The following is a 14,573-nucleotide window of genomic DNA, read 5'->3' as shown; positions in this document are numbered from 1 at the left end:
TGGGGAATAGCCAGATTCAGAATTGTTCATGAAGCAATAAACATGTGCCTCTAGCCTTTCTTTAGATTTTCTTTTGCTTACCATTTGTGGTAAACCCGTGTTAAACAGAATGTTAATCATAGCAGAGTATTCTAATATACTCTAAAAAGTGTCTGGACGCAGACTTCAAAATAATGATAAAATGTCAAAACACATTGTTGAGATTGCAGTAGTTTGCACATATGGCAAAAAGTACTGGAATACATCATCTCTATGCTCACCTTTTTATGATGTTTTTGATGAATTTATACATCCATCACAAATATAATCTTGGCACATTTGCCCTCACAGTAAATTGCAATCAGATAACATGAATTCATCAGCTGAATGTGATGTGAGAAATACTGCTTGTTCTAGGCTGAATCAGATCACGCTGCACCAGGTTTATTGGGTCAGAGTGTCTTTATTTAAAGAGCTGACATTTTCCAGGAGATATTTGCACATCAATTTGTGTTTTATGTCCTTTCCTGAGTGGCAGCGGCACAGCTACGGCAGCGCTGGAAGATCATCCATCCCCGTTTTGCTCACTATCCAGATGGCAAGTTCTTAATCTAGGCCAGGTATCCATTACCCACAGCCACACGCGACACAGACACTTTTTATCGCCTATCAATCAGACCTAGGGATATGCTGAAGCGAAGAAAAAGGCGTTTTTTCCAAAAGTGATCACTGTGAGTGATTAGAATAATGGATCCTTCAGCATTATGACGCAGCTCTGTAGTATTTCAGTAGGAAAACATACTGTGAACACATTATGCAGAGGACCAGCCAACCATGGCACTTCCCTTGGCTTTAGTGTGATGTGTAGTTTGGCAATTCACGCGTGTCTGGTGATGCATCCATTGCCCTTCAGGTGTTGGACCTGGCTGTTGGTTTCGTCTTTTATCTAATACAGCATCAGTGAATTGGTATATTGTGTTAGAAAGTGAAAGGAGGTTCATCCTTCAGTCTGTGTACTGTACCGTCACGTCTTTTCCCATGCACTCTCCCAGTGGCCTCTATAAAAACACAACATCACACTTTGAATTTGTCCCCTCGGTAGATTGTCTGTCATATAACTGGATTGTCAATACAATGCTCCTCACCAGGGTCAGATTTTGTCATTGGAAAATAAATGTGTTTTTTAAAACTGTTTCATAAATGTACCAAAAGCGTTTTTTTCACTTACTGTACAAAGGCGGTTTCACTTCCCTTTCCTTCCGATGATGTGCTAATAGATTGGTGGGTTGTTGTGTACTTGTTGTCTTTCACGGTAGCTTGTGTAAAACAACGAGGGATTAGTGAAGTGTACTTGTTTCTATAATTATCACCTGCACTTGTGGATGTTGAGAAACACGTTGACACAGCACGGACCAGTAACTACAGATGCTCTACATCCCCCAGTGTATTGACAGTCAGTGTTGGGCAAGTTACTTCCAAAATGTAATACAGTACATATTACTTATACTGTATTTTTAAAGTAATAAGTTACATTACAATATTACTGTCTCTGAAATGTAATGCGTTACACTACTTTTGCGTTACTTTGAGTTACTTTCACTAAAATAACCGCAATGATATGGCTTTAAATGCTAAAATGTAGTTTATTGCAGCTCATTAATTAAAGCTATCTATGGCAGTATGCTGAAATTAAACGTATGCTCCGTGTAAGTGTTCTGAATAATATGTGATACTGGTAACATGACGTCTCTGTGTTATTAATAACATGTTAGTGGAGCCTCTGCACGGCCCTGTAACCTGCTGTATATGAACGAGTCTCTATGGCAACGTTAGCTCACCTTGTCATTGGTGTGTTAACGGGGATTTGGCTGACAAGCTTTCTAAAAGCAGGCAATTCCACAGAGGACAGAGGCTGCAAATCTTCAACACTCTGCCACGAGTCTCTGAACTTCTCGAGGTTCAAGCAGCAGCCCGAGAGAGAAAGTTACCTTCTGTTGCTTCGGCCTTTCACGCGCTCATGTGTTTTTCTTTTCTTTTCTCCGAGCCTGCAGCTATTCATTGCGAGCAAGCAGCTCTGAATCACAACATCTGTTTCCGCAGCCCTTTCAACCAATAGTAAACAGGCTGACTGAGTTACTATTCTACCTGCACAATTATTTCTCTGGTGTCGGAATGTCTCGTGATGTTTCTGAATTCTTAGAAACAAAACACCACATCATTTAGGGTTAAAATGTGTTGTGACTGCGCTACTGAGAATTGTAACGGGTATTATATTACCCAAATTTCAGAAGTAATGCGTTATATTACTGCGGTACAGCAAAAAGTAATACATTACTGTAACTCCGTTACTTTTGTAACTCGTTACACCCAACTCTGTTGACAGTGTTGACCGAACTGTTGGGCTAATTAAAAGCAGTCAATTTAAATGTTGTCTGTACAAGTTTACCTTTAGATTTAGATTTAAGATACTGTAAAAACTGTTCATTTAAGCCGACAGATTAGAATCCAAGAGATGTGTTGAAAATACTTCCTGTCTTATGTCTATTATGCATTATTAACATACATATAAGACACTGTATAATTAAAGTTATAATCACTTAGCATTCATAATGCTTTATTACAATAATCATTACACGTTTAAAGCGTGTTATTATGACATAAGGTGTGCTTGTAATTCCTGGTCAATTACTGAGATTTAAAAAACATATATTATACATTCTTATCCATAACAGGGATTAGAATATCACTATAAATCATAATAAGGGACACATCGTGCTCATTTTTAAGTCGATACTGACATACCTGTATCAGGGTTTCCATTAGCCGGTAATTACCGGTTTTTAGCTAGTGAAATGTATAAAAAACGGGGAAATTCAAAACCTGCGGGTCAAAATGTCCGGTAATAATGCTTGAACAACACTTACACAACGTAGGCTATCCCTAGACATTTGTGTTTTGACAGCTACATTACTGGTGCTGAGTCATGACATCACTGTATACTTGGCTAATTTTCTCCCAAACGCCGCATCCAAAACAACAACAATCGGGGACTGCGTTTGGTCAATGATTATGTTGCTTTTGTCATTTGAAGCCAGATTGAATTAAAGAACTACATCTCAAACCTTATCTTTTTCTCCAGAGTGCAGTGGTTCATTGTTTATTAATGTGGTTCAATGGCATGTACTGCCCGCTGCAGTGCTGCTCGTCCACCGGCGTTTACTCTGTCGTTACCTCACGGCAGCGGCCGCTGTAAAGTATTCACTTTCTGACTATCAAACAAGCAGCTGATGTTTCATTCATTTCAGAAAACATTCAGCAAACATAACATTTTCTCTGATATAAAGCAGCAGCATCCCGTAGGGAATAATACTGACTGTGACGGTGATACGTCTGAAGTGTGGATATTTTTCTCTCAGAACTTTTGCAATCTCATGATATTTTAGGATTGTGGCTGGGTGGAAATGAGGTTCCCCCCTCCTGTTGCTGGCCTCTGGTGGGCTTCAGGCAGCTTACGGCGCCCTGCTAATGAACAGTGACAGCCACGCCGGCTGTTGCCCTGCCCTCTGGTTCACGCTGCTCTGTGGTGGACCTGCTGAGTCCGTCTCCTGCTGCAGCAGCATACCAATGCTGTGTTTTCCTGCTCTGTCTGTTCCAAAGCCCTGCCGTAGCGCGTTTCCCCATGCTCAGAATAACAATGCACTGAGCCTTATCAGCAACTTTGCTGAAGATATAGAAAGTTGCTTAACTTGTTTTGTAAACACAGCACATCTAAGGGTCTTACTTACAGAGCGACAGTGTTGTGTAGAAACCAATCAAACACATTGCAGCCATTCGTGGGCTGAATATATCCATCAAATCGGCACGTAAACTCTATCTCCATCAAAGCCACCAAACAGTGGAGACTAAGACGATCATATTTATCTAAGGATTACAAGGCTAAGGAATGAGCTATTGATTTTCTAGCTGGCAGATTTTTGATAAGCAGTGTTGAGTTTTTGTTAAGCTTCGAGGACAAAATTACAAGATTTCTCTACTCAGAGCAAGCCACAACAAAGACCAGGCAACAATCTCCAGTTCTGAAAAAACTGGACTTGCATACTTTCTCATGGCCAGGATTTTGGGGGGGGGGGGGGGGGTCTCCTCTGGTGGCAAAAAGATGTCCAGTTGTATAGAAGACTGTGAGAAATGAGAAAACAACCCTATATCTCTCTTGATATATTACCTCAGAAATCATTTTCAAAAGAAGTTTATGGTCTCAATTAATTGTTCTGAGTCTTCACCATTTAAAGTAAAATAAACACTCAAGTAGCATATGTGTTAGGGTGGGGTAATCTTGTGAAAGCTACTTGTTACAAGTTTTTTATTTATCGTTTATTTGGTAGGGACAGATACAATATACATTGACAGACTGAAAACAGCTATCCAATGCAAGTATCGTAGTGTTTATAGCGATTGCTAGTTTGCAACACTCATCCCGTTAGTCACTTAGAATGTCATGTTCAGTGTTGTAATTGCTTGTACTTGCATTGCTCCACCCTCTTGTGTCCCTTTGCAACGGCCAAAAAATTGTCATACACCAATGGTATATTTGATGGTGACTACTTCTTATATACAGTCTACGAGAAAAACCAACAGCTAAAGAAGTTTGGTAAAAACTGCCTACCTTAAGTTTTAAATCAAGCACATACACAAAAAAAAGTGTGTTAAGTTGTTAGCTCTAATTCAAAGCAGGTTTTCTCTGACCAAGTGGTACCGCCACACAGTTTCTTTCCAAACCTTTCAGCTGTTGAGGGAGCCCCCAGCCATATTGTCATAAACGGTGAGCCTTCAGCCTGAAGTGACAGGGGAGCAGGGGAGGAGAGGAGGGAGTGTTTTTGTGGTGAAATGATTACAGAGATAAAGATGAAAAGTCTTGTGTCAGTCCCCTGACAACACCAGAACTACGGCAGCGATAGGAGGCATCATTTGTTCTCACCAAGGAGTTAAATGACACTATGTGGACAACTCATTGGCTCATCCCAATTAGGAGAAGTAGAATTTTTGCTTGAAATTCATCTCAGGTGAGTCTATCCGGGGGTTTGGAAACACCACCTGTTCATCAATGGGTTTTCTGAAGCTGTGGCTTTCTATTACAGCAAAAATAAATACTCTCATAAAACCTTCAATTATCCTTTGCTGCTGTTGCCTTCCAGGGCGAGCCTATGGAGAATATCATTCTGCTACAGTGTAAACAAACTCTATGCTTTCCTGCTGCTCTATAAGACGAGCTTGTCTACAACTAGAAAACTTTTTTCCCTTTTTTTAAAATGTAAATAGGCCCTGAAACCATGAAATCTGCCTCCGAACAGAGCTCAATATGTGGGTCATACAAGTACTCACAATGCATTGTGTGCATGTCTAAAGTATCTGCACTGAGCACTCTGAATGTGTTCAATGAAACGACTACAAGAAAGGCCGTCATTAGTGTTGATAGACTACAGCAGAGTGGCGGCAGGGCTGAAACAGCAGTGATTCCTATTGTTTTATAGCTGGCTATGCTGCAAAGCCTCTCTGGGTGGTGTACACTTTATTAAGCTTTGTTATAAAAGTTATAAATCATGAGTCAGGACTAGCAGAATAGCAGTTGGTCGCGTTCTAAACCACTGCCCTTTCCTGATGTCAGAGCATGCGAGCTGGCAGTCTTATCAGATCCATATACCACACTGAACCTTATCTGACTTTCAGAATAATCTCACATCTTCTGCTTTCATAGCAACCAACAAGGGTCATGTAGCAACGGAGCCACAGAGGGCTTTTGCTGCAGAATATAACTTCAAAGAAATAAGATGATGGACAAAACTCTACAAAGAACATGGGCACGCTTTGGAAAAAAAGAAAGGTCATGTGAAGTCACAGGCACATTTATAGCAACTGAACGGAACATATCTGGTTTCTTAAAATAAGAAGGTGAAACATTTACCAAGTAGGAAAAAAAACTATACTTTTCAACTAGCCTTATAAAAATGATTTTCTGACACAACATATTTTCATTCTAATTCACGTTTAAGAGAAATGTATTCTCTCTCAGGTTAGGGTGATAGTTAAAACACAAATTTACATCACTTTAAATACCTACGTAAATTAAGACATAATTTCCATTTCACATGGGGCACAGTAAATGGTCTCCTTGGCAGAGATATGGACATTATGATTAGAACAGTTGTTTTTGTATGTCAAATAAAAATGTAATCTGATAGACAGTTGGTAAAGACATTGCATTTCAGTTGGACAGTTGGAACATAAATCAAATAGTATCTAATTCAAATTTTCAGGTTCATATTTGATGTGGAGCTAGTCTCCAGTGGGTTCAAAGTGGCCCTATTATGCTAATTTTCAGGTTTATATTTATATTTACTTTAATGTTTAGAAAGAGAGTGGAAGAGAAGCACCTCTTGAAAAATTGGAAATTTGGGATTTTAGCCTTGCAGACAATTAACATGCACAAAGTCTTATAGAACACACTACAGGAAAGGGAAAACCCCCCCCAAAGCATACTAGGGCTCCATTAATAATAGACCAGGTTGTCACATTTTAAGTTAAAAAGGTTCATGCTCTGATATATCTTTGGCTTCAATCGTTAGCTAATAACTATTTGAATTCAAGGTTTTGTATGTTGTCTTGTAGGTGGTTGTAATACTCTTGTTGGACATTGATTTTGTCATTTTAGTCCTTTCTCAAGGACTGGAAAAAGTATTTTGTTATGTTCAGTTGACAGGGTTGCATTGATTGTCCCCGCAGCTCTACAGTCCCTGATCAGATGTGGCAGCAGATCTTTTACAGCATTCAGTGCAATCTTTTAAACCAGTGATTGCAGTGCATGGACCCAATCAAAGAAAATGATGCATCTGTTCAGCAATTTTCCCGGTCAACCACGGGAACTCCTGATTCTCCTCCTTTAAAGGAGCAGGGGACTTTTTCTTAACCCGGCATTCAGTCTTTACAGTAGTAAAGTGAGTCCCCCCTACTCAAAATAAAAAGCTGGTTTCTAAAATCTCTTTTAGAATAGAATTTGAGGAGGGGAGAGATCAAGCTACCAGCAAGCTCATGAATTCTGTCCTGGGAAGGCTATGAGGTTGGAGGCTTAAATATTCTCTGCAAATCACCCTGCCTGAACCATCTACCCTATGATGGGATAGAGACAGGTAGAGATGGAGTTGCATGTTATGTATTCCTCTCCCTCTGTATAGCCATTGGTGGTGCAAATGAAAGCATGACCCCTGCTGGTGGTTCCACATTTTCTCTGCCACTGAGAGGTCTGCAGCCTCTGTGCTTATTCTCTGTCCTGTAGTGTGGCAGCAACAGGATTCCATAGCTGCACATGAAGTGAATAAAGCACAGCCAATCAATAAATTCATTGTATTTCTCTTCCAGCCAACGGTGAGTTTCCACCAGTGGTCGCCAGCTCCACCATGCTGCCTATCAGACCGACCCCCCCATCCATTGGAAGCCCTTGGATGAAGTTCCCCACCACAGATGTCTGTAAGTGTGACCATGGTTCAGTGAGTGAGTAATGCTCAGATAGATGGATGGGTGGATGGAAAATATTCTCAACATGCATATTTTCTCCTTTTGCCTCCTTTTGTCTTTTCTACATTCTCTTTCAATCACACACATATGCTTGCTTGCATAAAGATTCTCAATTACTCTACATGTGACGGTCATGGCACCCCACTTACAGGCTGCAAAGTAAGTGTGCCCCCTACTGGTCTGCACCATATCTGAGTGTGTGCTGCAGAGATCTCCTTTGGCAATAAATGGAGCACGACGGGCAGTTTTGAAGTCTAAAATCCTCCAATTTGTCTCCTGAGAATGTCAATGGAGCCACTTACACAGACTTGACATTTTCCACCTTGCACACTCCCACTTCCCGGCTTCAAAAGGGTAGACACAAGCACATACTCCATTTCTATATTTTCAGTCATGAGTTGGAGATACTTTCAAATCAAACTTGCTCTCAGACATTTTTCTTCGGCTGTAACTTTGAAGTAAAAGAGGTACACCAAACTTAAGGACTGGACTTTAAGATAGCAGCCACTGCCATTTTAGACACAGTAAATATTTTCTGAAAAACACATTTGCCATCCTTTTCCTCCCTAAGCATTTTGTGACGGTCATTCACAGCAGTCATGCAATCGGTGAATAAATAAAAACTTTAACTCAGTTTCAAGGACTTCAAGGACTTGTTTTCCAGTCGAAATAGATGATTGGTCTGGACACTGCTCTCACACTCCAGGAGTGTAATTGCGTTCATCTATATCTTGTTTTTTCTCCCAGGAGGCGTAATAGGCTTTTATGACATTCATATGCTGTTAGAGCCCAGCAAATCAATTTCTGTAAGGTGCACTGGCTTACTTGCTATTTGAAAATGGTCAGAGTCATCACACTCTCACACTGTGGGTCCACATCTGTGCATTGTTAAATTGCCTTTGAATACACAGTTAATTTACCTCTTAAGCCTAAATCAAGGCTAAGTGGATTGTTAAAGGCGCTCTTTTCTGCTCCTTTTTAGTTTTCATAATTGTATTTTGTGCCTCTACTGTGACATGTTTAAATGCTTTGCAAAAAGTTGGTGTATTCCTACAGTAGATTGTTGACTGTTGTGTTATTGTGTGATTTTTGTAAATCCCAATTAACCAAACTAACTGATTGATGCAGGGGTGGACCAGCAACTACCATGGTTTGAGCTAAAATGACTGCCTCCAGTAACTGAGGCTGTAGGATTCAGTGTGTGGGAGAGAAACTCCCTCTGATGGAACTTTTGGATTTTAGCCTTTGCAGACCATTTACATCCACAAAAACCTTTACAACACTACAGGAAAGTGGAAACACCAAAAAAACATACACATTTTAATGTTTTTTAAAAATAACTTCAAGCTATAGCATATGTTGTCTTTCTCTTTGATTTGTGCTGGTGCCAGACTGTATAAGCCGGTGGTATTTTCCTTATAGCTAAATAAAGAGTAAATGGAGAAATATCTGACTGATTAAAGTGTAACAATACTGACTATAACCTCTGATAAATGTTTTTTACAAGTGTAATGCTAAATGGGTTGAGGAGCTATTCGAAGCCTGAGCACCCAGACAGACTCTATAACTGACTGCACCGCAGATTTAGCATTCCTTCTGCTGAACAAGCACTGATAAACACCCCAAGCACACAGTGTCTGACACAGAGAGGGGGGTGATGGTCAGCCACCACAACAATGCTCAACAGCACACCAATGCGGACCAATAGTCGCCTCGCTGTGTCAGGGCCCTAATATGTTTGTGCAGCGACTTGTCTGTTTGAATGTCTGTGAATTGAGTCTGGAACACAGAGCCGCCTGTTTGTCTCGGGAGGGGCAAACGAGGACAGTGAATCATCAGACATTAATGTTTAGCCAGCTGACATGATTTGATAATGTTACAGGATTATGCATTGAACTGGAGCCACCGGCGGAACTCCCTCAGGCTACTCAGTCTATCAAGGATGTTTTTTATGTGGAGCAGGAAGAGAGCATTTGAGGAAATGCATACGCAGTACAATATTATATAAAAGGTGTTTCATACTTGTGGAGTTTGCCAGCAGAATCTAGCAGCAGCAACAAAGAGGCTATTTCAATGTGCTTACACAGGTAATACTCTGTATGGTTACAATAAAAGCCGGCGGCCTCGGGGAAAGATGGGAATGTGCGATCACAGCGCTCTCGCCCTTGTGATTATCATACATATTAACTCCGGAGCCGGAAAGAAGTTGAACTGGCAGTTATACATTGGCCGTTTCAAAGACAGCCGGGGGCGGTTTACAATTGCCCGGCGTTTCACGTCTCCCCCTGAAGCTTTGACGTCTGCAGGGCAGGACGCAAGCCTGATGAGGGTTTGGCTCAACAGACCTGTCACTCCAAAAATTAATCGCTTTTTCCCCCGAAACGCTCGATGATTAACCCAATGATAACGCTCCTCCGTCTTTCCTTTCTCTCTGCCACCACATCTGGGCCTCGCACATTTTCTTCCTTCATTTGTTCCCCATTTTCACCCTTTCTAAACTGCTGTTTACTGCCTGTTAGTTCACTCCCGCCGCCGAGGCTTCCTGTTCTCAGTCTGTTGTCCCACTTCTTCCTCCTTCTTCCTTTTTCCTGACTTCCCCTTCATTCTCCCCTTTCTTCTTATTCCTTTTCCCTCTCATCTCCATTGATTCACCACTATTCTGGCAGCGTTCATTTCTCACCACTGCCCTACTGTGTGGCACCCGCCTCTCACTGCTGACTCATCATTTGCTTTCGGAAGAGATGGGGGAGGTGAAAAACTCAACTTAGATGAGCTTTCTTCCCTTTTTTTATCATTACCTCTCCTGATGGGAAAGGAACGCTTGGCTTACCTCAAAATGAGCTCCGGGAGTACATTTCTCTGGCCATTCACTGTTTGGGAGTGGGTGTGCGATTGACAAAGATAAGTCTATTTTAACACAATAGTACTTAACACAAAATGCTTTCTTGAAACAGCATTGTCATATTTAAATAATAGCAGGCTGTACAAGCATTAGCTGCTTTGAACAGACATCCAATTTAATATCAAGGTGTTCAACTTCCACAACACAACAACAGACAACAACGACAAAAAACTGTTCTGTGGGTAGATGAAACCTGGCGTGGCATCAAAGATAGAAATCAAAATGGTCTGATTGGCTCTTGAAAGTAACTGACAGCAGATTTTGCTCCTTGATCACAGCGTGAAAAAAAAAAAGCTTTTTGGCCGTCACATGCTCGCTAATTAGTTGCAGAGTGGAGAGTCTGCTTCATTCTTTACTCGTTCATAAACACAGGCCCGTGGCAATCAGTGAGCTAGTTGTTGCTACTTTGGGTTTTAGAGGGGGAACATTACTCACTCAGACAGATATGAGACTGATAACGAGCAGTGCCACACAAAACAGGCTTTTGTAATTAATGGCACTCGGGTGCCTCATAAGCTTTGTGCTTAGCATTCAGATCCATTCATGGCGTGCCAGCCTTGATCCATCTCTCTAATGGGCTGCCCAAGGAGGACAACTGTCAGTGGATAAGGAGGATGCATGCTAAGAGAGAAAGCACCACACACTGGGCTGAGTTTTTTTTTTCACCTGCGGTTCGGTGTTGGGAGGGTTTATAGTGAATCATGTCGATCTATAATTGAACTAATTTTAAGTGCCTTATTTTGAGAAACAGACATTAGAATCTAAAATAACAAGCACTGTGTGTTTTGTCAGAGTGTTGGTTTGAGTTTTATTATTGAGAGCAGTTGGTTTGTAAATCAAGTGAAATTGATGCTAAATCATGATTTGAAAGATTCAATTAAATGTCCTTTTTGTTTCCTGTTTGAGTAGCAGGATCATTTTGCCCTGACTTTTTTCTCTTGATTAAAGCAACTCTACATTATGTGTATTCACTGTCAATCCCAAAGGTCCTTCTCTTTAGCATACCTGTCGGAAGATGATTCTTAGTAGGTGTTGAGATCATAAACAGCTCCCTGCACACAGGGCTACATTGGTGCGGGTCTGTTGCTCTAGGAACCGGTGAGAAATAAAATCCAGGAAATCTAATTCAAGTATCAGATCCCTGAGGTGAAATGTATTGGCAAACAAAACACTGTGCAGCAGTTTATAATAGTCAGAGACAGGATTTTACAACTCAGTTACTGACAAAGTTTCTATTGTAGCACTTATTTTTTCTTTTGTTCTGATTGTGTGGTAAATTGAGGTAAAAATGACCCACCAGGAATAGAATGTACTTTAAACTAAAACATGACACCACAAAGTGGACTTATCATCTTGGCCCCAAACCTCTCCTTAATGCCAATCACATCACCCAAACTGCTTCATTCCATCTTGAGAGCATTGCCTGCCTCTGACCCTCCCCATCTTCTACTGCTGCAGAAACATCATACATGCCCTCATCACTTCAAGACCTGACTACTTCAATAGAATCCTATAACACCTCAAAACCCTACCCGTTGCCTCAGGTCCAGAGATGAAAACACCCTAAAGACTACCAGGAACTAATCTCCGGACCTGGGGTGACAGAGCCTTCTCCTCCCCACTCACAGCAGACAGTCAACCCCTCCATCCTGCGAAAAAACCTTTACAATCTATACCTATTTAGACTTTCTTTTGGTATGGAACTCCCAACCCCACATCATAACCCAATCTGACTGCTTTCTGCTCTCAGGTTTCTTTGTGTTTTCTCTAAATTCATTTCCTTGCATCTTGTTTTTTCACTGATGTAAGCCTTTGTTTGTTTGTTGTACGCTTGTATGGAATGTTTAGGTAAAGCGTCTGAGTATTTCGAAAATCCCTATATCAATTAAATGTATTATTCATCTTTTAGATGCAACATATCTGGATGTAAAACCTAAGGAAAGATGTAATAACGTTGATTTTACTCCCTCTAGCTTACTGGTGGGTGCAGTGTGACAGATGACAGCCATTGAATGGTCTGATTGCATTTGAAATGGTTCCTCAAATATCAGTTTGACACCACATGCCTTCTTGTACCAAGTAATGATCACTTTTCACAGAAGCAACAGAGTCTCATTGCTTCATTCTTCCAATTTAAAAACCATTCAGAGGCCGTACTGGCTGATGTAACGCTTGTTTACTTGCTACTGATTGGCACAAAGACCGCCTTGTCATTCCTAAAAAAATGACATGTTTACTGTTGTCTTGTATTAATAATGTTTGGCAGAGATAAGAACAGGCATTGCTGGAACATTGCTGTCAGTATTGTAATCAAATCAGTGTTATTTACGCTGCATCTCTTTCGTTCTCTCTCAATTGCTCACTGGTGACAGTGTGCAGCATTGCCCCGTTATTTGATGAGGCTAGTGTCTGTTGTGATGATGGCACCCCACCAGTAGCAAAGTTCACAGTAAAGGCGATTCATATAATAGTCAGGCAGAGACGGAGCGTCGGAGGTTTGTGCATATAAGTGCAAGTGTGTATGTGTGTGTGTTCTAAGTCAGAGAGGCAGACGAATGTGCCCACTACTTATTAGAAAAGACTATCATCTGTGAGAGCACATCTTGTTTTTGTTTGTTCTGCCAAGTACCTCTCAGAGAACGACTCATTAAACCACTTGGTTGGTGTGTTTGTATGTGTGCGCATTAGAACTCACTCCTATTGATGGACCAACAAGATCGATCAGCTGAGTGAGGTGCGAAACCGACAACACCCTGGGGAGACGGGAGGGAGAAATCGAAACGGAGGAAACGGTTAACTTCGACAGCGGCGGTGCTACTGTCAAAAATGTCAAAATCACTTTAAATAACAATAATCTTGTTTATGTCAGGTAGCCAATACGTCTCCAAATAAGAAAAACAATAATCAGATACATCATTAACATCTTACCTTCAATCTTTTGTCTAGGCACGGCCTGTGTTTAGTGAGTTGAATCTCATTGTAGCCTATTAGGAACAGTGAGATTTGGTCTAAAGCACCATTTGTCTTCAGATGTTTTTCTGCTCCAGTGAGGGATTTATTGCCAGCAGTCTTAACTCTTTTTACCTTGTTGGGTGGTAAAAACAATACTGACTTGAGGGATCAATTTACTCTTGCTGGATGGGAGCCAGACAGAACTCAAGTTGCCTACCCCAAAACTTTTTTGTGTTGTAGTTTTTCTACAGTAAGTTGCCTTTGCTCAGACCAGGCTAAACTCCAAGTCGAATCATATTTTCAAGCGTTTCCGGAAAGCCTGATTGAAATCATCTCTGCTGGCAACAGTTCATCAAACTCAAAAGAGATGTTTGTGGGGCTTAGGATAGAGCTCTGATGTCGAATCATTTACCAGATGCCCCTGGAGCCAAGCAATCGTTGAGATCAGACTGAAAAATAAGTATGCCTTACTTGCAGTAAATCCAGGGTCTCAGCAGTCATGAAAAACCATCATTCGGACTGGAAGCCATAGCAACATGCACTTGGGATGAATGCTTTACAATGATTCCATAGCAAAAACCATTATCTGCTTATCATTTATAAAAGCCAGCTTCCTGCAGTAATTTTTCCTCAGTCGGAGCAGTAGGAAAATCTAATCTCTGAGGCACTACACAGCGGGCGACAGGAACAGCGAAAGGTGCTGCTGTGAGAGTATCATAGGTTGAAGTAGCACTCCCGAGACTGGTCTCATGTCAGCATCTCTACTTCCTGTGCATCCTGCCACCATTTAATCAGTCTAATATTGCATCTGCTCTCGCAAAAAAGGAGATTTTACTGATAACCCTGACTATACATTTGTTCATGCAGAATGAAAAAGTGCATCAATGCGCCTCCCCTTTTTAAAACTACACTTAGGCATCTAATTCAGTACTTCCTCAATGGCTGAGTTTTATTTATTTAAATCCTTGTGAATACTCTTCAGTTGTGTAAGACAATCATTTTTTTTAATGTAAGTAAAAATTCTCGAGATAAACTTTTTTCATTTTTTTTTCAATATCATTTGAATAGCATTTGCGGTTTAACATCACCAATAATAATAATTAGAATTGTTATTATTATTATAAGTTATATTAGTAATCTAATCATAGTAGTTTATTTTATTCATTTTCAAATT

At 40.7% G+C, this 14,573-nt stretch overlaps 1 protein-coding gene across 1 annotated transcript in view; it reads left to right on the top strand.

The window, feature by feature from the left end:
• Positions 1-14,573, top strand: part of alk (ALK receptor tyrosine kinase) — a 373,391-nt gene that overhangs the window by 318,928 nt on the left and 39,890 nt on the right. Inside the window, exon 11 of the mRNA XM_063908860.1 lies at positions 7,390-7,497. Coding sequence (XP_063764930.1) covers positions 7,390-7,497 — 108 coding nt within the window. The remainder of the gene's footprint in view (positions 1-7,389; positions 7,498-14,573) is intronic.

The sequence above is a fragment of the Eleginops maclovinus genome, chromosome 19, assembly GCF_036324505.1.
Source record: "Eleginops maclovinus isolate JMC-PN-2008 ecotype Puerto Natales chromosome 19, JC_Emac_rtc_rv5, whole genome shotgun sequence".
NCBI classification, from domain to species: Eukaryota; Metazoa; Chordata; class Actinopteri; order Perciformes; family Eleginopidae; genus Eleginops; species Eleginops maclovinus.
The sequence above is the reverse complement of the archived record's forward strand: the minus strand, read 5'-3'. Positions and strand labels throughout refer to the sequence as shown.